This window comes from Lolium perenne, chromosome 7 (assembly GCF_019359855.2).
Source record: "Lolium perenne isolate Kyuss_39 chromosome 7, Kyuss_2.0, whole genome shotgun sequence".
NCBI classification, from domain to species: Eukaryota; Viridiplantae; Streptophyta; class Magnoliopsida; order Poales; family Poaceae; genus Lolium; species Lolium perenne.
The window spans coordinates 57,893,906-57,921,407 of record NC_067250.2 but is presented as its reverse complement, the minus strand read 5'-3'; the positions used below and the strand labels follow the sequence as shown (position 1 = coordinate 57,921,407).

Here is a 27,502-nt window from a genome sequence, read left to right as displayed (position 1 = left end):
TAGGCGTCAGTTCTATTGAAGATGGTTGTTTTAATATATCTTGTAGAGGACCTTGTTGTTGCTCGATCCAAGGGCCAAGGGGCATCTCTTCCGACGGTATCAAGTGTTGTTGTTTGATCGAAGGCGGTGCGATAGTTGGATGCCGATAAAATAAACATAATTAATAATGCGCTTCCCGTGCAATTGGGACAACTAGCTTGTTCAAAAGTAAAAGTGTCATGTCAATCTGTCGTAGCTTCTTGCTATTTTTATCTCGACAAAGTATTGTTTACAGCCACAATCATGATGTAACACATAATCTAAATTAACAATTATACGTCGAGCCATCACTTTCGATCGAGGTCCACCGTTTATTTCCTGGAGATGTTTGAGATTCGAGGAGTGGAATCTCCCCCGGCCCGTCAAGCAGGAATCTCGCACAGGAAATGGAAAATTGTGCCTTGTCCCTCCCCGGGCAACCAGGAATATGGAACCCTGAACGCCGTGGCCCCGTAGTAAGCGTGAGTAGAACTCCTCCATCTCCTGCTCACAGCCAGCCAGTGTTCTTCCCCTCTATAAATAACCCCGTCGCCTTGCTCCATTCTCGCGCCGGGGCCGCAACACACACCCAGTTCAAGGACAAACTTCAAAACCCAAACTCCGTCATTACCACCACCACCCCATTTCGCTGCCACCGATGGCTAGGCTGGGGTCTAAGAGGAGCGTCGACGAGGAGGTGGAGGAGTACGAGGTGGAAGTGGTGAACGACGGGCTCGAGTCGTCTCGGAACAGCCGCCTCGCGATCTTGCGCCCACGCCTCCATAGCGGCCGGGACGGAGAGGAAGGCTTCATCCACGGCCATATCATCCACCCTGACAACAGGTACGTCCATGTAATTAACTCCCTCTCCTCCTCCTCGGCCCTTCACGCTGGGCCGCTGCATGTTGCGGAAAATTGATCAGCTCCGCTCCTAGTCCTATCTCACAGCTTTGCCAGCATGCATCTATCGATGCAGATGCGGGAGGGCAGGGAAACACTCCATTTCGGAAAAAATTAATATATGCCGATCGCTTTGCTAGCTGTTGCTGCAACTAAACAGAATCAAAATTACCACACATTTTTCTTTCAAGTCTGCTAGCTGCATCTGCTCGGATAGAAAAAAGATGTGGCAGCAGAGTGACAAGTAGCATGTTCAGACTTCAGAGTCCAGGGATTGTTGGCCGGAGAAAATAAATTAGTGTCTTCTGCCATCACAGCGAAAGTGAAATTGTTGTTTGAAAAGCATAAGGGTGTGAAATGTTATGTTGTGTTTCGTCTTCATGACTCTGGGAAATACTACATCCATCCCACCAAAAAATGTCTCGGTTTTATCAAAATCTGGATGTATCTACCTACTAAATAGTGTTTGATTACATCTAAATTTTAACAAAGTTGAGACACTTTTGATGGGATGGAGGGAGTAAGTGAATGAAGGAGGGTACCCCTGATCCCATGATTAAAAACACGCAACGAACTGTATTACTAGAAAATTTCAGAACCCTTGAAATAAATCATGGACATAAGTACATAGCTGAAAATTAACCACCCGGGAAATAAGAGAGAAAAGGCACTGGTGGAAAAAGGGGCTTTGGTCGCGGTTCGCAACTGCCATTAGTCGCGGTTGCGCAACCGCGACCAAAGTAGCGCGACTAAAGGCCCCCCCCCCTTTAGTCGCGGTTACGTGGGCCGCAGGCGAGCGCCAGGGCGGAGGACCTTTAGTCGCGGTTCTTCTGGCCAACCGCGACTAAAGGCCTCCGCAGGGTTTAGGGTTTAGCCCCCCCTCCCCCTAAATCTGGTTTCTTTTTAATTTGTATTATTTTATTTCTTTTGGGTTTTAATTTTGAAGGAGTTTCACATATTCTACGGTACTACATACATGCATATGAATGTACAATTTCAAACAAATTTGAAATTAGAACCAAAAAGAATTCAAGAGGAATATACAATATATATTCAATATCGGATGACCATATACAATATATATTCAATATCGGATGACCATATACAATTTTGAACAAGTTAGTTACAAATTCTGGTGCATATAAAGTTCTACGTCATCGTAATGGTGTTCTCCTCTAGGATCGATGACTTCCCTCGCCAACCATCCAGCTAGTTCCTCTTGAAGTGGTCGGAAGCGAGCTTCTGGACTAAGCGTCTTCCGGAGGTTATTCCTCAGGATGTTGTTCTCACACTTCTGGTCCCGCTCATTGCAGTATCTCCGGATCCTCTCACAAACATAGTATCCACATAGATTGGTCCCCGGTGGCTGAATATCCCCAGTCGTCCGCACTGCCATTTTAAAATGTAGCTCTTTTTTGAATTCACCGACCTTGGTATCTACGAACCGTCTCCAAACCCTACGAGGCAAAGAAAATTAAATAAACAAGAGAGTTATTAATTAGTTACTTGATATTAGGAAATGATGAACGAAATAGGCCGATCGATATAGAGCGCAAATGAATGAAAATAATTACTTTTGCATCATTTTTCTCATGTCGGCCCAAAGCGCCGGATCCATATTCAGAGAGTCGTGGACGAGAACTGAGGAGGTCTGAACTTGAATTACCATAAGAATCCAGTGGAACCTGCGGACACGATACATGCACAGTCATGCATAACTCATCGATTAGCCACATACCATGCATGGAGTAAACAAAAGAGAATGTGCTCAAGACAGAAACACTCACCCAAAATGGTAAGGAAATAGAATATCACTTTTCTGTTGCTGTTTTCTAATAAACCGCCACAGGTCATCCTCCACGTCGGCGGGGTGGTGTTCTAACACATGTGAATTAACGATGTGTGGGTCAATGAACCCAACATCATGGATGTTCCTTATTCGCATTTCCCGCTTCTTCATTCTGCATAATAGCGTACACAACAAGATAGTTAGGACAATATATATATATAGTGCAGGCAATGAACGAGATGGGGTAGAAATTAATAAATCACTTACAGAACGTAGCAACTGATGATAGATTTGTCGAGGTCGCGCAGATTGAACAGCTGGAACAATTCACTCAGATGAATTTGTACCCAGTAATGTTTGAAGTGATGCTCATATCTAACTTCCGCATAGATATAGTCTTTGGCGTTTTTATGTTTTATGTAACCCTTGTACCAATTTAGCAGACCTTTCATTTGTCGAGGTAGATCCTCTTCCTGCGCAGGCTCGACGAGAGGGCCATTCTTCACATATGTAAATACTACGTCCTTCATTGGCGCCTCATCAAGGCCTAGCAGTGCACGAAGAGTGATACCTAAGTCGGCCGCTTGTTCTCTGGCACTCGTTACAGTCAATCCATGTGCTGCCGCAGCTGCTATGATATCGGGGGCATCCGGATCGGCGGCTTGCACTATGAGCGGGGCGATCGATTGTTTACTTTGTTCCCCGAGCTGGGCAACTTCTTTCCCCCTTTCTAAGTTTTTCTCGGCCTCCTCCAAGGCTTTCTTCTCCGCCAACTCTTGGTTCCTCTTGAACGCGAGTGCTTGCCTACGAAGTTCACGTAAATAGTCGTCAGGCAGATTCTTCGCGGCTTGGGACGGTGTGTTCAAAAATGACTTAGCCCATCGCTTTTGCTTGTCGTAATATACCGCTTGGGCTCGCCCTCTCTTTTCTTCTTGCACTCCTCCTTCCATTTCTCATGCTGAGCAGCCACGGCCGCTGCATTTTCCTCGACACTAAGTTCCCAAGGCCTCGGGATGAGAGGCTTCAGTGATGGCTCTGGTATCTTTGTGGTTCTAGGTACATAAGGGTCCGGGTTAATAACCCAGGACTGCTTCTGCTTCTTCGCCGGAGGTGGATTGGGGGGCGGTACCGGTGTCTGATCACCCGCCGGACGAGGACTGGGGGGCGGCGTCTGCTTACCCGCCGGAGGTGAATTGGGGGGCGGCGTCGGCTGACGTGAATGAGGTGTATTAGGTGAAGCACCACCACCACCACCGCCACCGCCACCGTCACCGCCACCGCCACCGTCACCGCCACCGCCACCACCACCACCGTACGGGGGTGGACTTGTTGGCGCCTCGCCTGGAAACTTGATAAATTTCTTCTGCCATAGAATGAACTGGCGCTTGACATCTCCAAGTCTTTTCACCCCTTCAGGTGTAGCAATGTCAATGTCCAGGTCCTCAAACCCTTGGACTATCTCCTCCACCGTGACACGAGCATAGCCATCTTGAATGGGGTTGTTGTGGTGGAGTGCTCCAGGTGGTAAAGCACTGCCGATGGCTACCTTCATGGACATGTTCCCGATAGGATAATACAGATGACATGCTTTCATCTCCTTTATATCGTCCACGGGGTAGCGAGGAGGCTCCGGTGCAGTAATTTCGACCACCAGAGGCTCCGGTGCAGTAATTTCGATCGTCGGTGCACCAGCCGGTGAGGCCTCCGTGGAAGCCACGCTGCTTCTTCTCCGCTGCTGGCTTCCGAGATCCATTGGATGATCTTCATGCTGCGCCCGAGCTGCATCTCTTTCGGCGACTAGTACACTCACGGTTTTCTTCATCACATCCATTTCCGTTACCAACTTCGCCACAACATCTGCATCCCGATCCATCTTTCTCTTACGGCTTCTGTAACCGTACGGGTCATCGTTCTGGGGGAACCCTACTTTCCACGGAATGGGCCCCATGCCTCGTATACGTCCTCCGTGTTCAGGATTCCCGGGGGCTTTTGTCAGGGCGTCGTTCTCTCTGTTGAACTTGATCCTCCCCTCTTGAGCTTCCCTCATTGCCTCAATAAGCTTTTGGGTGGGTGTAATTATTTTGCCCTGATAAACACACTCCCCTGTCTCCGGGTTCAGCGATCCCCCATGCCCGTACCACCAGCTTTTGGCCCTTGGGTCCCATCCCTCCGTACCTGGACGGATTCCTCGCGCCCTCAGCTCGTTCTCCATCTTCTCCCACTTAGGCTGCCAAAAGCGATACCCTCCTGGCCCCATGATATGATTGTACTCCTTCTTGGCCGCATTCTCCTTATTTTTTTTCGATATTTCAAGGAACTGCTCCGATTTCTTTTGCTTCACAAATTCTGGCCAATCATGTTGTAGTTTCTCATATTGTCCTGTGAAATCCGGAGTCTTGCCCGGCTTGACAAAGTCATGGGCTAGATTTTGCTTGTATTTCCGGAATGCGTTGGCCATCCTAGAAAGAGCGAACTGTTTGACTAGCTTGCACCTCTCCTTGTTTTCCTGAATCTTGTTACCCGCCTCATCGTATCTGCGGTATTCCGGAGGTAGAACGAAATGTTCCATAAGCTTCTTGAAGCAATCTTTTTTTGTTCTCTTATCGACAAAAGTGAAACCAAGACGTGCCTTCTTTGGCTCATTCCACTCCTGGACGGTGATCGAGACGTTGTCTCTAACAACTGCTCCGCATTGGCTGACAAACTTGGTGGCGTTCTTGCTGGGCTCCAGCGGCCTGCCGGTTTGTTCATCGACAACATCGATGGTGCATGTTTCGTTTGGTTTCATCGTCTTGGTTGCGCCACGCTTTGACGACGTACTCGATTTTTTCGACGATCCGGCCGAGGGCTAAAATAAGAAAGAGAGTCGCGCGCGTTAGTACACACACATTTATTCAAATCAGTTAGTTTGTATCACCAGACGCTCAATATGTATATATATATACCTCGGCGCCGGAGGTGGTTGCTACTTCCAATTGAAGATCGTCATTTATCGACGTTTCTTCGGCATCATCTGCTTGCTGACGGCGCCCTTCAGCTTCACCCTCAAGGTTCAGATAAGAAGAGATATCATCTTCTTCTTCTCCGGTCGGCACATATAGAATATCGCCTTTTATGATGCCGAACATATGGTCTTCAGCTTCCGGATCATAGTTGTCCAGAATCGGGTCAGCTCTATCGTCCGCCATATGTCAGTCCTGAAAACATGTAGTCAAAACAAATTAATTGTGTATATGCATTATCACATCTCTTCTACATATAAACAGAGAGGGCGACGAGCGGGAGGCGAGAGGGGGGACGCAGTGACCGCGTGACCGAGAGACCGGTGGCGGTGGCGAAAGGGCGGTGGCGGTGACGCGTATTAGATGTGTATATGCGGACGATCGACCTCGCCTCGCAGTGACCGCGTGACCGAGAGACCGGTGGCGGTGGCGAAAGGGCGGTGGCAGTGGAGGTGGCGGTGCCGATCCTCTCTCTCGTAAAAAAACAAAAAAAAACCCCGCGCGTATACGGAGGGGGCGGCGAGGGCCTCGCCGCCGCCTCCATATACACGCGGGGTTGGTGGCGAAAGGGCGCTGGCGAAAGGGGGGTGGCGAAAGGGCGGTGGCGGTGCCAAGGACACATAACCCTCGCCGAGGACACATAACCCTCGCCACGGTGGCAGTGGCGGTGGCGGTGTTAAGTAAAATTTTTGTTAAGTTAAATTTTTGTTATGTCAAAATTTTGTTAAGTCAAGATTTTGTTAAGTTTACGGAGGGGGCGACGAGGGGCTCGCTGCCCCTCCATATCTGTGCCGGTGGTCAAATTTTAGTTTTTTTTTTACACAAACTTGAGTTTTTGGTTTTTCTAAGTCAAATTTTAGTTTTCCTAAGTCAAATTTTAGTTTTTTTTCACACTCTTTTTTAAGTCAAATTTTAGTTTACAATTTTGAGTTAATTACTAAAAACAAATTGTGAGTTAATTAACAAATTGTGAGTTAATTACTAAAAATAAATTGTGAGTTAATATTAACAAATGTTAAGTCAAATTAACAAATTGTGAGTTAATTTTAGTTAAAAAAAGGGCGCCGGTTTCTCTCTCTCCCTCCTCTCATCTCTCTGCCTGCATGTCCGTGCGGGCGCGCGCGCGCGTCGGAGGCCGGCCAGCAGCAGAGATCGAGCGCGGCGCGGCGAGGGCGGCGCGCGCGGCGCCGGCTAGGGGCGGCGGGCGCGCGCAGCTGGCGCGCGCAGACGTGAGCGCGGGCGAGCAGAGAGAGCGCGCGAGCAGAGAGAAGGCGGCGCGAGCAGATCGAGAGAGGGCGGCGGCGCTGGCGCGCGGCCAAAGTGAGACGCGCGCGCGGCGAGCGAGAGAGGGCGGCGCGCGCGACGACGTACGGCGAGCGGGCGGCGGCGACGGCGGCGACGACGACGGGGCGGCGACGACGCAGCTCGACGGGCGGAGAAGAACTTCGTGCGGGCGGAGAAGACGAATGGGGCGCGCCTTCGCGCCCGCGCGTATAAATAGGGATGGGGCTTTAGTCGCGGTTGGGGTCGCCAACCGCGACTAAAGGTTACCTTTAGTCGCGGTTGGCGACCCCAACCGCGACTAAGGGGATTTTCGCCCGGTTTTTAATTTCTCGCGCGCAAGGACCTTTAGTCGCGGTTGGCCAGGCCAACCGCGACTAAAGCTCTTTTTTGAAAATACTTTTCTTTTTTGAAAATCATATAATACATATAATATATCAAAAAATTCAGAAAAATAAAACTAATTCAATTCAAAATTTTAAAAATACAAATAATATATCAAAAAAATCAGAAAAAAAACTAATGCAATTCAAAATCTTAAAAATACAAATAATATATCAAAAAATTTCAGAAAAATAAAACTAATTCAAATAAAACTAATTCATTTCAATATGTTAAAAATACAAATAATATATCAAAAAATTAAGAAAAATAAAACTAATTCAATTCAAAATGTTTAAAATACATATAATATATCAAAAAATTCATAAAAATAAAACTAATTCAATTCAAAATCTTAAAAATACAAATAATATATCAAAAAATTCATAAAAATAAAACTAATTCAATTCAAAATCTTAAAAATACAAATAATATATCAAAAAATTCATAAAAATAAAACTAATTCAATTCAAAATCTTAAAAATACAAATAATATATCAAAAAATTCATAAAAATAAAACTAATTCAATTCAAAATCTTAAAAATACAAATAATATATCAAAAAATTTAGAAAAATAAAACTAATTCAATTCAAAATTTTAAAAATACAAATTATCAAAAATTCATAAAAATAAAACTAATTCAATTCAAAAGTTCGTTGGCCCCCTCTTCCCGCCTCTTTCCGCCGACCCCTCTTCCTCCTCGTCTTCCCGCCATTTCTTCCCTGTCTTCCCGCCTCTTTCTTCCCGCCAATTGTTTCCCGCCAATTTCTTCCGCCTCTTTCTTCCCGCCAATTTTTTCCCGCCAATTTCTTCCCGCCACTTTCTCCCCGCCTCTTTCTTCCCGCCTCCTGTCTTCCCGCTCCCATTTTTCCCGCCATTTGTCACTACATATAGGTAGCCCGGCTTGGCCAAAGCATCACATCTCTACAATCTCTCATCACTCTCTCATGGCTTCCACCGCACCCACTCTAACCTACCGGCAGGTGGAGGAGCTTTGCGCCTCGAACTACCCTTGCCCTCCGGGCTACTCGCGTCCCTGGCTGGAGCCTAAGCGCCGGCGGCGTGCCGGTCCCTCCCGTCCCTCGAGTACCGCGCGCGGCGGCCATCACGAACCACTACTACCTCGACCTCACGCCGGAGCAGCGGATGAATCCCCGTTGGCATCCCGATAACCAGCATACTTGGGACGCCTTCTTCATCAATCGGCGTGAGAGGGCGCTCGCCGTGTATGAGGAGGACGGTCTCGCCTCCCGGAAACTTCCACGAGGCCGGCCGTCGGCTATGGTGGTACGGCCGGACTGCAGAGCGTCATGGACTACATCACGGCCGGCCATATCCCCCGCCTGCGCTACCCTCGATTCGAGCCACGAGCGCCGCCCGACGACAGCTGACGACAGAAGCGACGACGACGCCGGCAACTTAGAAGGCGACGACTACCGGTACAACGGCGGCGGCTATGAAGACTACGAGTATGCATATTATACGCCTAGGCAGGAGTATGACTAAATCACTCCAAATTTCATGTATGCAGGAGTATGACTTAGTCACTCCAAATTTCTGTATGAAGGAGTATGACTTAGTCACTCCAAATTTCATGTATGCATGCAGAGTATGACTTAGTCACTCCAAATTTCATGTATCATCGGTGCTATCTCGAGTCAATTGAATCATTCGAAAATGGACACCAAACACATCACGGGTAATATAATTCACATGATTCATTCAACAAAGTTTGGTACAATAAATTATTACACATCATTTCTTCCCTTGTGTCCCTGCTTGCTTACGATTGTGCCGTATCCATGGAGCATCCTCATCATTTAACTTAATGCTTGGGTCGGTGTTCACTTTGAAGGGCGGAATTTCAGCAAACATATTATAATCTTCGACATGTCTGTCTTGTCCTCCACTCCCACGATGTTTCTTTTCCCCGAAAGAACAATGTGGCGCTTTGAATCATCGCATGATGTACTGATCGTTTTCTTATCTTTCCGTTTCCTCGGTTTGCTACTCATGTCCTTCACATAGAAAACCTGAGCGACATCTTTCGCTAGGACGAATGGTTCGTCAAGGTAACCAAGATTGTTGAAATCCACCATTGTCATTCCGTATTGCTGGTCCACCTTTACCCCACCTCCTGTTAGCTTGAACCATTTGAACCGGAACAAAGTGACCCTAAAGGAGGGTCCATAGTCAAGTTCCCATATCTCCTCTATGTAACCATAATATGTGACCTTTTGCCCATTCTCGGTTCTTTGCATCAAAGCGGACACCACTGTTTTGGTTGGTGCTCTTTTTATCTTGGGCGATCGTGTAAAATGTATTCCCATTTATCTCGTACCCTTGGAAAGTCGTTATAGTCGAAGATGGTGTCTTGGCCAACATGTACAGCTGATCTACAACCTTATTGTCACTCATTAAATGTTTTCTCAACCAAGCCGAAAGTCTCCATGTGGGCCTTCCTAATCCAGGATTCGGGCTTCCTGTGGTTGTCCGAGCGTAAAATATTCTTGTGTTTCTCAAAGTACGGAGCCACCAAGCTGGAATTGGTCAGAAGTGTGGTGTGCTTCGATCAGAGAATGGCCGTCCATACATATCATTGATTTCCTTCCGATCGTGCCTTTTCCACTTAGTCTCCTCGTGCCGCGATTGAGGAAGACCAATCGGCTTAAGGTCAGGAACAAAGTCAACACAAAACTCAATTACCTCCTCATTTCCATAGCCCTTGGCGATGCTTCCTTCTGGCCTAGCACGGTTACGAACATATTTCTTTAATACTCTCATGAACCTCTCGAAGGGGAACATATTGTGTAGAAATACAGGACCGAGAATGGAAATCTCATCGACTAGGTGAACCAGGAGGTGCGTCATAATATTGAAGAAGGATGGCGGGAACACCAACTCGAAATCGACAAGACATTGGATCACATCGTTCAGAACCGTGGTAGAACTTCTGGATTGATTACCTTCGAGAGATTGCATTGAGGAATGCACATAGCTTCACAATGGCTACTCGAACATTTTCCGGCAGGAGCCCCTCAAAGCAATCGGAAGCAATTGCGTCATAATCACGTGGCGGTCGTGAGACTTCAGGTTTTGGAACTTTTTCTCCGCCATGTTTATTATTCCCTTTATATTGGACGAGAATCCTGACGGGACCTTCATACTACTCGGGCATTCAAAAAGATGACCTTCTCTTCTTTGGTCGAGCGTAGCTGGCACGACCTTGAAACCGTTCCGGATGCCGGTCATCAGGGTCTTTCAAACTTTGCTGGTCCTGCCGTGCTTCCTTTGTATCATTTGACTTCCCATACATGCCCAAGAAGCTTAGGATGTTCACGCAAATATTCTTCGTAACGTGCATCACGTCGATTGCAGAGCGGACTTCTAGGACTTTCCAATATTCTAGCTCCCAGAATATAGATTTCTTCTTCCACATGGCTACGTGCCCGTCAGCTCCCTTCGAACTGATTGTCCGCCAGACCCTTTCCAAAGATGACTTTCAAATCCTTGACCATATCAAATACCTCAGCACCGAGTGTGTTCCGCAGGCTTCGGTCGGTGATCTGCCTTGCCGTTGTAATGGTTGCCTTTCTTTCTTCCTGGATGACCTTTCGGAAGAAAGCGACGTTGCCCAAGGTACACGTTCTTCTTACAATTTGGCAAATGTACACTTTCAGTCTCATGTAAGCGGTGCGTGCATGCATTGTATCCCTTATTTGACAGTTCCGAAAGGTTACTAAGAGCAGGCCAATCGTTGATGGTTACGAAAAGCAACGCTCGTAGGTCAAATTCCTCTTCTTTGTGCTCATCCCACACACGGACACCAGGTCTGCCCCACAGCTGTAAAAGTTCATCAACTAATGGCCTTAGGTACACATCGATGTCGTTGCCGGGTTGCTTCGGACCTTGGATGAGCACTGGCATCATAATGAACTTCCGCTTCATGCACAACCAAGGAGGAAGGTTGTAGATGCATAGAGTCACGGGCCAGGTACTATGGCTGGAGCTCTGCTCGCCAAAAGGATTCATGCCATCCGTACTTAGACCAAATCTTATGTTCCTTGCGTCAGCTGCAAAATCTTTGAACTCTCTGTCGATCTTTCTCCATTGCGTTCCATCTGCGGGGTGTCTCAACTCCCCGTCCGACTTACGGTCCTCTTTGTGCCATCGCAACAACTTGGCATGCTCTTTGTTCCCGAGCAGACGTTTCAACCGTGGTATTATAGGAGCATACCACATCACCTTGGCGGGAACCCTCTTCCTGGGTTTCTCGGCCCTCAACATCGTCACCAGGGTCATCGCCTCGATCTTATAACGCAATGCAGTGCATACCGGCATTCATTCAAATTCTCGTATTCACCGCGGTAGAGGATGCGATCGTTGATGCATGCATGTATCTTCGTAACCTCTAAACCTAGAGGGCGGACAACCTTCTTTGCTTCGTACGTAGTGGCGGGCAACTCGTTATTCTTTGGAAACAAATTCCTCCACATTTTCAGCAAGTTTTCAAATGCCGAGTCAGCTACACCTGCCTGTGCCTTCCATCTCAAAGCAAATCCAGTGTGCAGCCCAGCTTTTTCAGACCATCATCGCATCCGGGTACAGCGCCTTCCCGTGATCCTCTAACATGCGATCCAAATTCTCCCTCTCTTTTTCAGTTTCAGCGTCTCCGTGCATCAGCAATGGTCCGACCAAGATCATCAACGGGATCATCACGTGCCTCTTCTTCACCTTCCCCTTCACCTTCCCCTTCACCTTCAGCATCCTCCATGAAAGTATCACCGAAATGAGCAAGATAGCTTTCATCGATGAAATCATCCCCTTCTTCATCTTCTTCCATTATAACCCCTCTTTCTCCATGCTTGGTCCAACAATTATAGCTTGGCATGAAACCGTGCCGAAGCAGGTGCATGTGAACATCTCTTGAGGAAGAGTAACCATTCTGATTCTTACATTTAACACATGGACAGATAACAAAACCCCCCTGCATGTTCGCATTAGCCACTACGAGGAAATCTTTCAAACCCGCACTGAACTCGCCGGAGAGTCGGTTACCGTACATCCATTGTCGATTCATCTGCATTATTATAATATAAAATATATAATTAACCATCATGCATTTGTTAAACTAACTAGCTACAAACAATATAAATTAAACAATGAACTACACACACATGCACATTTTATCAACGACACATCAAAGGTTCAAGTTGCTAACCGCGATCGAGGAGGAAAAAATAAATGAGAAAGCTCAAGTGTGGCTCCAACACTTCATATCATGTTTGTTTCATGCTCTTGGGGCATTTCATCAAACACCTTATGTGCATAAGAGGAACCAAAAGCAAACCTAACACCCACTTGTGAAGCTTGTGAAGAGAATGGCACCAAATGGCTAAGTGTTGGCTGCTGCGTGGGTATATATAGGGGAGGGGCTTTAGTCCCGGTTGGCCTGGCCAACCGCGACTAAAGGCCTTCGGGCACCTTTAGTCGCGGTTGGCCTGGCCAACCGCGACTAAAGACCCCCACGTGCACCGGCTGGCCACCGAGCGCCCTGGGCCCAGGCCTTTGGTCGCGGTTCGCCTCCCGAACCGCGACTAAAGGTACCATTAGTCGCGGTTCCTGCAGCTTCGCGACTTATGGGGCTCACCCGAAGCCTGTTTTTCCACCAGTGAGGGAACTCTCATGATGCACGGTATGTACCTGGGTTTGACGGACGCGACGGCTTGTGAAGTGAGAGCATGAGGCGATCATGGAGGGTGGTCGTGTGCTCTTTTTTCGTCATAGGGTAACTCACTGATGCCCCCGGTGTCTGATTAGCTGATGGGGTGTTAGTTTCTGGGGTTGGGGCATACAACCCTGACGACATGTTTCTTCACCCATTGTCAGTTTTGAGTGCTGGCTTCGGATTTTGTGATTTATGCCTTTGACAAATATTTGTTAATTAAATCTAAATAAATGTTGTATGGATCACTTTGATGCATACGTGAGGCTTCGTTCCTCCTTTCAAAAAAATTATGTAGGGTATGGAGCTTGCATGTAGCAGTAAGGTAATCTGTTATTTTCTCCAAATTACATATTTTTGTGTTTAAGTTTCAGATTTTACATGTCCATGCATCTATTATCTATATTTTTCGAAAAATGACGCTTTATTACTCAAAAGGTTTGACGTAATACGCCCGGCCTCTGCATAGTTAGATGCACACAGCCGTTCAAGGTTACAAAAACACATTGTTCATCACAAAAGAGATCTCTAGAATGAAAAAACATATCATGGTGTAGGAGCCACTATCCTCAGACTATGCAGCCACCCATATTGGATAATAAACTCATTAGCCGAATTATCTACATGCATAATTGTTTTTCTTTTTAAAACTTTTAATTAATTTTCCTATCTAACTTGTGTCTTATCATCTTATTCCATTGCACAAGTCTATTGAACAAATATAATTAGTAGAGATATAGGTCTCTTTATCTTCACTGCATATTATATTTTTTCGACCTGCTCTTCGAAAAAATGATAAAGGTGTTCCTCTTGCATGTAGTTTCATACAAGATTTTTATTTTTAACATGAAAATCGGTAAACAGGGACGCTTTGCTATCGTGATCGGTTATACTCCATTAAACGTGTCTTACCTTTATTAAAATTTGGATGTATATATAGACACTAAACAATAACTAGATATATTAAAATTTAGACAAAGTTAAGACAACTTTTATGGAAATGGGGACTAGGATTTTTACACAATTTACTGTTCATTCGGTCCACAGTACCGTTTCTGAATCTTTGCTCTAGCGTGACTCTCGTCTCTTTACCGCCCTTCTTTTCGCTTGCTTTCTTTTGTCGTCTCCAGGCAGCATCAAAACATTGTATGCCTTCAACTTGTGGTATGTATGTTCACGTGCAGGGAGTAACGTACAACTGGAGCACATATGTTTTACTGTACTAGTTTTAAGTCAAACATGTGTGATGGGAGATGATTTAGATTTTTTAACTGCCTACATGCACAAGTAGCTATTGCTACCAGCTTTCCAAACAATATATTACAATGTGGAGATGTCTCTGCTTATCAAATTATGACAGATAAGCAACTTGCATAGGTAGCCTCCCTCTTCCAGGCCAACCAGATGTACGGATACTTGTGATGATTTTGATAACGTCATGCTCCCCGAAATTCCTTCTCGTTGCTTCGCTGACTTTGCTAGATTGATAGTGACTGCGCTACATGGATACTAGTTTGAACGGCCTAAATTAAGCCAGAGTGTTGTTTTTGGACAGTTCGGTTCATGTGGGGAATCTTTTGAAAACCAAGTTAATTACGTGGTTGATGTCTACAGACTACAGTGTATGTTTTGTTTAGCACTGATCGCAGATGATTAAACGAGTTGTTGACACTTGACACTATGCAATTCAGCAAGCATGCAGTCGCAATATTACGAAGCTAATGGTTCTGAAACTTGTAATTCAGCAGGCTACTTAACTGGATAATGGTTTTTAAGTTTCTACTTCAAAGGGGTCAATATGAAAAATTGTGTATTAGCATGTACAGAAAGTTGATGGCTTATTATTCATCCATGCTACTTAATCTACTCTTTGTTGGTGGATGTTGTCCCTGCAGGTTGTATCAGTTATGGACCAAGTTCATATTGGTTTGGGCAGTGTACAGCTCCTTCGCTACGCCCTTCGAATTTGGATTCTTCAGGGGACTCCCTCCGAGGCTGTTCGTCCTGGACATAGTTGGTCAGATAGGCTTCCTTATTGATATTGTTCTCAAGTTTTTCGTGGCCTACCGCGACCCCGACACGTACCGCATCGTATGCAAGCCGACCTCTATTGCTCTCAGGTAACATTTTCTCATCTTATGATTGAATAGTGTTGAACTATAATAAATGGGAACTTGCTCTGCATTACACTACATTTGCATCTTTCTTGATGCTCCTATGTTTGCACGTCATCCTGTATACATCATCAGAATCATTAAAACGGGGATCTTAAGAGTAGTGTGTTGGAAATCTCAATTTTTTGGATGTTGCTGAAGTGATTGCACATTTCCTTCAAACATAAAGAAAAAGCTTTTATTCTTGCACTCGTACAAGAGGGCTCCGATTTAGGAAACTGTACTTTTCAAAATGTTCTCCAACTAATTGAACATAACTTTTAACTGCTGACTTTTTTACCCTTGAATCCAGATATTGCAAATCAAGTTTCATTTTCGATCTCCTTGGTTGCTTCCCATGGGATGCTATCTACAAGGTTACCCTTTGGCTAACGATTTGAATCTAACTTGCTAATATATGGTGTGTAGCTTGTTCTGTGGTTAAGATTTCGATTGTTTGCCTATTATGTTGATCTCCATTACAGGCATGTGGCAATAAAGAGGAAATAAGATACCTATTGTGGATACGCTTAACACGATCTTTGAAGATCGCGGAATTCTTTCAGGATTTGGAGAAGGACATTCGTGTGAATTATCTGTTCACCAGGATAGTGAAACTTATAGTTGTGGAGCTCTACTGTACACACATAGCAGCATGTATCTTCTATTACCTAGCCACAACGGTGCCCGAATCAATGGAAGGATATACATGGATAGGGAGTTTAAAGTTAGGAGATTACAGTTATGATAATTTCAGGGAGCTTGATCTTGTCAAGCTTTATACGACATCATTCTACTTTGCTATCGTCACCATGGCAACTGTTGGTAAGTTCTGACTCATGATGTCATGGGAAAGACAAAGTTCTTGCCATTGCATCTCCATGTCCATAGACATAAAAAAGTTCCCGTATCCTAAAATACTAAGACGTTTTCCCTCTGCAGGGTATGGTGACATACATGCTGTAAATGTCAGGGAAATGATATTTGTCATGATCTATGTTTCCTTTGATATGATTCTTGGAGCTTACCTCATCGGTAACATGACTGCACTTATTGTCAAAGGATCGAGAACTGAGCGATTTAGGGACAAAATGAAAGAAGTTATCAGGTATATGAACAGAAATAAACTTGGGAGGGACATAAGAGAACAAATCAAGGGGCATTTAAGGTTGCAATATGAGAGCAGCTACACTGAAGCTTCTGTTCTTCGGGACATCCCAATTTCTATTCGTGCAAAGGTGATGAGTTATGTTTAAAGAGCTTCTTTTCAGAAACTTTTAGATTGCAGTACCAAGTCTGCAAAAGTTTCCGTGTTTTTGCATATCAATTGACAACCTGACTCATGAACTACAACTTATATTATATTTGCAGATTTCTCAAACACTGTACAAGAAATACATTGATAGTACACTTCTATTCAAAGGATGTTCAGCGGAATTCATTCAACAGATTGTATGTACTCTTCTATTCTTGTGTCAAATTGTATATGTTGATCTATGCATATCAACAGATTGTTCACTATTTATCATCATGTTCTTGTGCTTGGCAGGTGATCCGGCTGCAAGAAGAATTCTTCCTACCAGGAGAGATCATTTTGGAACAAGGAAGTGCAGTTGATCAGATATACTTTGTCTGTCATGGTGCACTGGTGAGTTCAAGCCTAGGGATTATTGCTTAATAATTTTTGTTGCTGGGTAATGGGTAGTCATATGAGTTTGGTATTGTGTACCTTACAAGTCAAAGCAATGCATATGTAAAACCCTTTGTGGTATGTTTCTTTAACATCCAGGAAAGTGTTGGCATTGGTGAAGATGGTCAAGAAGAGACTATTTTGATGCTAGAACCTGGGTGTTGTATTGGAGAAATCGCTATAATTTGTAATATTCCACAACCGTACAGTGTTCGCGTTTGTGAACTTTGCAGACTCTTGCGTCTTGATAAGCAGTCCTTCACAAACATATTGGAGATATATTTCATTGATGGAAGAAAAGTTTTGAGCAACCTCACCGAGGTAAACAAGACAACATATAAAATCATCATGATAGTTGTTACTTCACCAAATTGCACAACTGAAGGATATCATTTCTTTTCTTGGTGCACTTCCTTTAACTGCAGAACAATGAATACGGTGGGCGTGTCAAACTACTAGAATCAGATATCACATTTCATATAGGGAAGCAAGAGGCAGAGCTGACATTAAGAGTAATTAGTGCCGCCTTTTACGGGGACCTTCATCAGCTGAAGAGTTTAATACGAGCGGGAGCCGATCCAAAGAACACTGATTATGATAGACGATCTCCTTTGGTATGAACCTTTAGTAATAGTTTAAAGTTTTCATATAATTCAGAATATGAGGTTACATACATCACTCGATGCAGATGTTGGTCTTCCCCTTTTCAAAAATAAATATAATCCTTAATGTTGTGCATTTCATAATGAATAATGTATGTATGATGCAAGCACTATGTTTTTCACAGCATCTCGCAGCTGCCAAAGGGTATGAAGATGTTGCACAGTTCCTAATCCATGAAGGAGCTGATATCGATGTCACCGGTATGCTCACTCAGTTCAATGCCAACTATGCTGCCCAGATTGTTGCATATATAAATGTAATTTATAACTCTAAAATCGATCATACATTTTACGCACTTGTGTTTCGTTCCAAACCAGATAAGTTTGGAAACACACCTTTGCTGGAGGCAGTGAAGGAGGGGCATGACCGGGTAGCCACATTGTTGTTCAGCCAAGGAGCGAAGCTGAATCTCGAGAATGGTAGCCATCTGTGCATGGCAGTATCAAAGGGGGACTCTGATTTTGTTCGGAGGGCTCTAGCTTACGGCGCTGATCCAGACTCAAAAGACTACGACCACCGCACTCCACTCCACATAGCCGCCGCGGAGGGCTTGTACATGATGGCGAAGATGCTGGTAGACGCAGGCGCAAGCGTGTTCACAACTGACAGGTACCACCAAAAGATATTTCATCCATCAAGTGTGTTACTATGATATTGACATTGCCATGTTTGCAGATGGGGCAGTACTCCGCTAGATGAGGGGCGCAAGTACGGTCGTAGGCCACTTATGATGCTATTGGAACAAGCAAAAGCCGATGAGCTAACTAAGTTCCCCACCCGCGGCGATGAAGTGAGAGGCAAGCTCATAAACTCAAACCTCTATGAAATTACATCAGCCTATGCTTCTTTCTGATCCCACACAAATAATACTTACGTTGACAGATACATTGCACCCACGACGATGCTCAGTGTTCCCTAACCATCCATGGGATACTGATTCTGGGCGCGAAGAGGGGGTGGTACTATGGATTCCTCACACAATAGAGGGACTCATCAGGTCAGCCCAGGAGAAGCTGAGCTTATCCGGCTCGTGCTTGCGCTTGCTCGGTGAGGATGGCGCGAGGGTGCATGATGTCGACATGGTCCAGGATGGCCAGAAGCTCTATCTGGTCGGAGTTAATGGCGAGGGACAGAGCTAGCAGAGCTGGAGCAGGTGGGCTGTGGAGTGGAATAAGATGAATAACCAAGTTCTGCCATAAGAATTTGGTTGTTATCTTTTCATGTCAAGTACTCCTGTAGGATTAGCCTCCCGAGGTTTGCATGCCAGTATTAATTGTACAGATTATAAGTGGTGGAAATGAACACAAATGGAAATGTAATGTGGATGGAGATCTGCACAAACTGACTCCCCTCAGAAGTCGAGCTAGTGCGTCCGGCACTTTGAAAAGTTATCGGTTGGTTGAGCGTGCAGTCACTCGCACGGTATGGTGGGTCAAGAATCTGAAGGTTTCTGAACTCTTTACTAGCTATCGGCTGCAAGTGTTCAAAGCCGAGATCAACATTCTGTTACTGAACAGCCTTCTTGATTTCACGGCATATGATCGCTTACGAAGATCCAGCCGATGCCCACCGTTTATAGTGTTACTAGTTCTCAGTCTAATGACATCGATCGAATTTTAGTTGCATGTTCTATTGTAACTCACTGTTAGCACGAATCATGGAAGTTCAGAGACATTTTTTAGGTTAGAAGTTTTTAGTTGCAACCAAGCATGTAAGTGAAAAGAAAGTTTCAATTGCAACCCAAATTACGAGTTAAATACTCGAATCGCGATTCAAATCTGATAGTGCAGGATTGAACTAGCAAAACCGTTTAAAGTATGTCTAAGTCTTAGTCGAAGTATGAAACTTAGCTTATGTCTCAGTCAAATTACATCAGTGTTTCGATGTGCGTCTAAACAAAATACAAACAACATCAAACACCAATCTTCAAGCAGAAACAAAATCTAACGCTGGACCACATGACTGAGACATAATCTAGGTCTCAGCTAGCTGAAACTTAGCAATTCCCTTAAAGTATTCAAATCCTAGTACGAGTACAGAATATTTTTGGGTTACCGTAATAATTATCAAAAGTAAGGAAATCGATAACAACAAAACGATCGATGAGTCTGACTTATGTGACATATAATACCGGCCGGTGCTGCAGTGGCTCGATCGAGCCTCACCACTCGGAGAAGTATTCTTGACCAATCCCACGTACGGGACGTGCGTGTCTCGGGACAGCACTCCTGTAGTCCAGTCTGTAGTTCCCTTATGTCCTAGTACAAGCGACTGGTCGGCTGACGCCGACGCCTCCACGCGTGGCGCCGCGAGGAAGCCCGTGTCGAGCAGCTTGTGCCACGCTCCACCCCTATCTCCCCTATAAAGCACACGCGTGCCCTCGCCTAGCTCTCTCCCCTATCTCGCCTCGATCGCACGCCCGGCCGGCCAGCTCAACTTCAAAATCCAAGCTCCATCAACTCGAACGCCACCACCATTTTTAGCTGCTACTACGCGTGCGTGGCAGCTTAGCTCATGGCGATGGGAAGGTGGCTGGGGTCAAAGAGGAAGGGCGGGGAGAAGGACCAGGATGAGAAGGAGTACGAGGTGGACGACGTGCCCGACCGGTCGCGCTCGTCCCGGAACGAGCTTGTCGGCCGCCTCCCACCGCTCCGCCGCCACAGCCGTCTCGGCACCGATGGCCGCGAGGACGGGTTCCTCCACGGCCGCATCATTCACCCCGACAACAAGTACGTATCACACTGCCACGCCTCACCCTGCCGCCTGCTGCTTGTTCCAGCTAGAACCTTGATCGCCTCAGCTCACCCTGCTGGTTGTCTGTGTGGGCGAACGATTCTTATACTGTACTGTTTTTTTTTTCACATGGTTGTGTTCGATGACTATAGAAACTGAATATACTGCTGCTAGCGTACTTCACAGTTCACACTCTATTTACAGCCGTAGCATAAACTTAACTTTTCAAACGGTGCGGTGCTAATTTCTGAGTTAGAGCTGCAAATTGTATAAGGCTGCTGTGGGCGAACGATCCTTATACCCCCTCCGACTCATAATACTTGTCGCTAATATGGATGTATCTAGAACTAAAATGTGTGTCTAGGTACATCCATATTAACAAAATTGATATAGATTGGAGGAGGTACTCTTTTTTTACAATACGGGTTGTTAACTGTGGAACAAATACTGGATAGAATGAAATATAATCAGGGAAATAGTTGGAAAATTGTAAGAGTTTTCACATCATTTTCAAAAAAAAGAGGGAAGATGATGCGACATAACGATGACACATCCTTTTCGAAAAAAAAAAGAATATATAAGAGGGTTTGTTGATGAAGGGATCATTGTGGAATGGAACGATGTTCTAAAGGGCTTACAAATACTTCCTGAAGAGAATGAAAGGGGGACTACAATCTTCTGCATCTAGTTCCAACGCATATTATTATGTTGGGCCATTTCATCGTTTTCTGTTTCTTGAGAAAGAAAGAGTGCTACTGCACCACACTCACACAGCACTTCCTTCTGCAATTTCCATATCTGTTTTTTTAGCAAGCATTAATATATATTGTAATATAGCAATTCAACCTCGGATCTTTTTGATATACTGCACGAAGAACAAACAATAGCAACATGGTAATGCTTATGTAGCTATTACCAGGCAATACAACAATCCAACGGACGTAGCTGTTGCCTAGAAACACAATATACTCCAATGGTCAGAGACCGCTGCTTAGCCCCAATGGCAATTAAGTGAATATATATAAGCTGCCTCCACAACGCCAACCAGGTGTAGGGCTACTGCAGTTCAAATAATTTCTATATTGCTCTGCATTCCAAATTGAATTGGTCGCCTACAATTTAGATTGCTGCTTTGGATGGCCTAAAGTAATAAACAGGCTGGCAGGAGCGGATGTGTACTATCAAGAGAGTACCACTAATCCCGAGTGTAGTTATAATAGTTTGGTTGAGGAATATTTAAGTTGATCTGCAGGCCAACACGATTAAGTAGATCAAAATCTGAAACATTCAGTGCGACGTTGGTTCTTAGTTTTTAACCCTTGCTGATTGTGACAGGTCTCGTTGGGGATTAGGTGTCTCAGTGATCATCTAAATTTATGCATTCCATGTGTTTCCATCTCAGTTAACTTATTATTAATACCATTGGATCTGTGCAAGGAGAAACCCAGTCTGGCACTCGTGGCTACCACCCCCGTTGGTTGTCAAATTAGCATGATATATACTGCCTGGGACAGTTGATAAACACTGTTGTGCACAGGAACGCATAATCATGGGGCTTATTTGGCCAGCAACTATTTCTTCACCTAGTTAAGAAAAACTGTGTGTGTGCGCGCGCTTGTGGCTGTTGCTAATTTGACAACCAAATTAAACCTTTGTAGGAAATCACAAGGCCATAATTTAACAAATTCAAGTTGACTGTTTTGCGAGCTTGGAACCTTGGAAAATGTCATTGGTTTGCTGCTCTAATATTTGAAAAATGTAGTGTGTGCCAATTTACTTATTTGTGTTTTTTTATCATGTCCCTGCAGGTTATATAGGTTATGGACCAGGTTCATAGTGGTTTGGGCAGTGTACAGTACCTTCCTTACACCATTTGAATTTGGATTCTTCAGGGGGCTCCCTAGGAAGTTGTTCTTCTTGGACATAGTTGGCCAGATTGCCTTCCTTGTTGATATTATCCTGAAGTTTGTTGTGGCCTACCGTGACACCGACACATACCGCATCGTATACAATCCAACATCTATTGCCCTCCGGTAACTATTCACTTATGCCATACATTGACAGTATAACTGAATAATTGGAACTCATGCTGAATTCCTGAGATACTAAAATTGGTACCCAAGGACATATGTTCCCTGGTGAAACAAGTGGCGCCCTTAATTTCAAAAAGTACCTATTTATTTGCATGTCATCCTTCAATCAAATCCATTAGTTTGTACTCTATGCTATATACTAGAATATAATATTTCCGCAATTCAAATGTGAGCATAACCATGATTCATTTGCTCTGTACATCCAGATACTGCAAATCAAGGTTCATTTTCGATCTCCTTAGTTGCTTCCCATGGGATGCTATCTATAAGGTCATTATTTTGTTATCATTTTGTTTTCTCTGTGCAGTTTATGATGTGGTTGTGTTTAGCTTGTTTTTCATTATTTTTTTTCATACAATGAACTCTAAACCAGGCTTCTGGACGTAAAGAGGAACTAAGATACCTACTGTGGATTCGCTTAGCACGAGCTCTGAAAGTCACAGAATTCTTTACGGATTTGGAAAAGGACATCCGTGTGAATTACCTGTTCACAAGGATAGTGAAACTCATAGTTGTGGAACTCTATTGTACACACACAGCAGCTTGTATCTTCTATTACCTGGCAACGACGCTTCCTGAATCAATGGAAGGACATACATGGATAGGGAGTTTGCAGTTAGGAGACTATAGCTATTCTAATTTCAGGGAGATTGATATTACCAAGCGTTATATTACATCATTGTACTTTGCCATCGTCACCATGGCAACTGTTGGTAACTTTTGGTCTCATGTTTCAGCATATAATTTTCCTTCAAGTAAGTACTTTAGAAACTTAGTCTGTGTTTAAAAATGATTTTTTTCTTCTGCAGGTTATGGTGACATTCATGCTGTAAATGTTAGGGAAATGATATTTCTCATGATTTATGTTTCATTTGATATGGTACTTGGCGCGTACCTCATTGGTAACATGACTGCAATGATTGTGAAAGGCTCGGCAACCGAGCGATTCAGAGACAGAATGAAAGAAGTTATCAGGTATATGAACAGAAATAAACTTGGAAAGGACGTCAGAGAACAGATCAAGGGACATTTGAGGTTGCAGTATGAAAGCAGCTGCACTGAAGCCTCTGTACTTCAGGATATCCCAATTTCTATTCGTGCAAAGGTGATTGAGTTATATTTTTGGTACCTTGCCATTTTTCTGAAATAAGTCTTGTCTAAATTGCCAGCTTGTGATTCAAAAGTCAAGTGTCTTTTACATGGCATATCAGCTATGTTCTTGTCTGTTTTGAGTCTCTATATTGTATTTGCAGATTTCTGAAACACTGTACATACCCTATATTGAAAGAACTCCATTGTTCAAAGGATGCTCCGCAGAATTCATCCACCAGATTGTGTGTATTTTTTCCCTTGGAAAAATTATGCGTTTTGATCTATCGTATAAATTTATTAGATTTCATAAGAATTATCTAGTTTGTGTTTGCTCTCTGCAGGTGATTAGGCTGGAAGAAGAGTTCTACTTACCAGAAGAAGTTATTTTGGAGCAAGGAAGCGCAGTTGATCAATTATACTTCGTCTGTCAGGGTGCACTGGTGAGTTCAATCCTAGGGATAATTTCTTGATTCTTCTATCTCAGTTTTTTTCCTAAATTCTTCGAATATTACAGTATCCAGTTGAGTGGCCTTCACTTACTGTTAAATTCCTTGTGGTGGTTCGGTCCACATTTCTTACTAAGAGTATGGCTTTTCTAAGTATAGGTAAACGTATGCCCATTAAACTTCTTGCAATTTACACGGTACCAAATTTTCTGCAAATTTCTGTGTGTATTGTAGCACCACTTTTATGATCCGAAATATGTTCAGTATTCCTTTTTTATTCATCAACTTCACTCTAACATGCCCTTATTTCACACACTAAATAAAGCAAAATCTACAGTGCCACCATCTCTAGGACTTGGTCAATGGGCATTTGGTTGAAATATCTTAATTGTCAACTCATTTTCAATTCCAAACATGCATAGGTATAAATGGGTACAAGCTATAAGGGAAGTCCAATCTTGTGTAGTGTACGAACATAAAGTATCCAGCTCTCAAAGCCCCAGCTTCTGATGAATAGTAGTGGGTTATAGCTACGGAGTATAGAAAATCCACAGACGTGATTACCCAGAAAATTTCATGGCCATGTATATGGAAGAAATAAAGCACGAAATAGGATACCAGCATTTTTATATTCACATATATTCAGCACCACCGTGGTTCCATGTATTTATAATGTATTTGACTGATGTTTGTGTGTACTATTGTATCATAATTCAGGCGCACCACACCTGAATTGTTTTTGTGTGTTTTTTCGGTGCATTAATAGTATCTAAAGTTAATGGGTGCGGTACACACCTTTCTTAGCTGAAACTGACCTCCATAACTAGTTATGTAGGCATCTTTGTTACCATATATTCTTGTTCTGTGCAGGAAGGTGTTGGCATTGGCGAAGATGGTCAAGAGACTATCATAATGTTGGAGCAAGAGAGTTCATTTGGAGAAGTTGCAATTCTTTGCAACATTCCACAGCCCTACACCGTTCGTGTTTGTGAACTATGCAGGCTCTTACGTCTAGATAAAGAGTCGTTCACACACATATTAGAGATTTATTTCGCTGACGGAAGAAAACTTTTGAGCAATCTTACTGAGGTAAACACTAGAAACAATCAACACGGAAGTAATTATTTTTATCTAATTCCAATATTCATGGATGGTGCATTTCTTTCTTGATGCGGTATCTCTGACTGCAGAACAATGAATATGGCCAGCGTGTCAAACATATAGAATCAGATATCATATTCCATATAGGGAAGCAAGAGGCAGAGCTGACCTTAAGAGTAAATACGGCCGCTTTTTATGGTGACCTTCATCAGCTGACAGGCTTAATCCGAGCTGGAGCCAATCCAAAGAACACTGATTATGATGGGCGATCTCCTTTGGTACAATCTACTAAAATACTTGGTGCTCTGGTTATTATGTAATTCAAATTGTATCATCCTTCATGACAAATATTGCATGCCTCATGAAACCATCATCATCTTCACAGCATCTTGCAGCTTCCAAAGGGTATGAAGATATTGTGCAGTTTCTTATCCACGAAGGGGCTGATATCAATCTTACTGGTACTCATTCAGTGAAATGTCATCCCTGTGGAAAATTCCAGCTTCTAGCATATATACTTGTCCAATTATGTGACCACAATTTTATGGACTTTCTTTTTGTTCAACGCCAGATAAATTTGGGAGCACACCCTTGCTGGAGGCAGTGCAGCAGGGGCATGGTAGAGTGGCCACATTGCTGTTTACAAAAGGAGCCAAGCTGAACCTTGAGAACGCCGGCAGCCGTCTCTGCATGGCAGTGTCAAAGGGAGATTCTGAGTTCATTCAAGGTGCTCTGGCTTACGGTGCTGATCCAAACTCAAAAGACTACGACCAGCGCAATCCTCTCCACATAGCAGCTGCAGAGGGCTTGTATATGATGGCGAAGTTGCTGGTAGAAGCAGGCGCCAGCGTATTCGCAACAGACAGGTAGCTCCAAACAATAATTCGTTATTTGTCTGTGCCATCAAGCTTGAAACCATTAAGACGTAACTCGTTTTTACTGAAGGAGTAAGTAAATAACTTTGAATGCATGTTTGAGCTTGACAATTGCATGAATGCAGACGCGGTACTACGCCATTGGACGAAGCACGTGAGTCCGGGAGTAAGCCGCTTATGAGGTTGCTGGAACAAGCGAAAGCCGCTGAGCTCTCCAAGTTCCCTACACGCGGCGAAGAAGTGAGAAGTAAGTTCAGAAGCTCATACCTCCACAACATTACCAGCACATTCTCCATTTCTGACAAAAAAATATCTTATGTTGGCAGACAAAATGCATCCGCGACGTTGCCCCGTGTTCCCTTACCATCCGTGGGAACCTGATGCCAAGCGAAAAGAGGGAGTGGTGATGTGGATTCCTCACACGATTGACGAACTTATAAGGTCCGCCCAGGGGAAGCTGGGTTTGTCTGGTTCATGCCTTCGCTTGCTATCCGAGGATGGCGCAACGGTCCAGGACATCGATATGATCAATGATGGGCAGAAGCTCTATCTGGTCGGAGACGAGGACACGAGTGAGAACGCATAGAAGGTGAGCCAAATGGGGAAGTAAGACAGACCATGTTTTTTGCAACAAATTTTGCATTTGCTTTCAGGTGCATATGTATAGCCTATTTTCCACAGCGGGGGATTTGATTATCTGCCACACCGCGGTGTAACTGGCATGTGCTGGTCAATGTGGTGAATAATCAATTTTCAGAAATTTTCTGGGTGTTGTGCCAGCGTAGATAGATAGTGTTACAAGAACACCCACTCTGGATGGTGTACAAATTACAGTTGAATGTAAATTCGAAATGGAATATGAATAAAGTGAATGGAACAAAAACAGCTCAGTTACCGTGTAGCAGAATTGATTCAGCCAACTGCCTGGAAGTTTGAGCTGATTCTCCATTGGTACGGCCTCCTCGCCTTTGCTTCTCTTCGGGAATCGGCTACGGGTTATTTCCCCATCACCCTGCCATTGTTACATTCACCGACCGCGCGATATCCTGAACGAGCATGTGCGCCGTTTCTTTGACAGATGGGACGGCTTTATGTGTTGATCGGGAAGGAGTCTTGAGGTGCGGCGGGGATACCGGTGGAGGGATTTTGGGTCGAGTAGTATCGGCCGGCGGCGACGCGCGGGGAAGAAGACGGCCGGTCGGATACACTCCACCATTTCGATCTGGAAATTGGGAGGAAGTGGTAGCTACTGGGCCTTGGGCCTGATTGTACCGCCAAATACATGAGATCCGCTCGACGAGGCTTTCGACTTGTTCAAAGGACCCAACAGTCTAAGCCTGTGTAAACTTTTAGGGACTGACTAACCAGCAGCTAGCTGTTTTACATTTCGGCAACAGGCACATTTTTTTTGACAAATCAAAACTTGACAACTGTACAAAATCAGCTAATGACAAAGGGAGAAAAAAAGTGTCTGTTTTTTATTCCGTAAACAGGCAGATTTGGCCTTTGTGCATCATTGAGACTCTCCATTGCCATGTTCGAATGTTTCCTAAGACCT

At 44.3% G+C, this 27,502-nt stretch overlaps 2 protein-coding genes and 1 long non-coding RNA gene across 3 annotated transcripts; 2 read left to right on the top strand and 1 right to left on the bottom strand.

Annotated features, from left to right (window-relative positions):
- Positions 1–604: 604 nt before the first annotated feature.
- LOC127317407 (potassium channel KOR1) lies at positions 605–19,102 on the top strand. Its single transcript, XM_051347969.2, has 13 exons — positions 605–861; positions 14,994–15,218; positions 15,565–15,628; positions 15,737–16,076; positions 16,194–16,489; positions 16,623–16,703; positions 16,801–16,899; positions 17,041–17,262; positions 17,367–17,555; positions 17,729–17,804; positions 17,922–18,213; positions 18,280–18,401; positions 18,487–19,102. Exons 1-13 carry the CDS (start codon positions 677–679, stop codon positions 18,741–18,743), a joined length of 2,448 nt encoding a protein of 815 aa, XP_051203929.1. The 5' UTR covers positions 605–676; the 3' UTR covers positions 18,744–19,102.
- LOC139834109 (uncharacterized) lies at positions 2,060–2,823 on the bottom strand. The gene is made up of 3 exons (XR_011749466.1): positions 2,706–2,823; positions 2,493–2,603; positions 2,060–2,375 (listed from the first exon to the last, which is right to left on the bottom strand). It is a non-coding gene; the product is annotated as an uncharacterized lncRNA (long non-coding RNA).
- A 911-nt stretch (positions 19,103–20,013) lies between the features above and the next one.
- LOC127317406 (potassium channel KOR1) lies at positions 20,014–26,835 on the top strand. The gene is made up of 13 exons (XM_051347968.1): positions 20,014–20,333; positions 22,146–22,370; positions 22,637–22,700; positions 22,804–23,143; positions 23,240–23,535; positions 23,684–23,764; positions 23,864–23,962; positions 24,839–25,057; positions 25,159–25,347; positions 25,455–25,530; positions 25,641–25,935; positions 26,070–26,191; positions 26,271–26,835. Exons 1-13 carry the CDS (start codon positions 20,119–20,121, stop codon positions 26,528–26,530), a joined length of 2,481 nt encoding a protein of 826 aa, XP_051203928.1. The 5' UTR covers positions 20,014–20,118; the 3' UTR covers positions 26,531–26,835.
- The last annotated feature ends 667 nt before the right edge of the window (positions 26,836–27,502 follow it).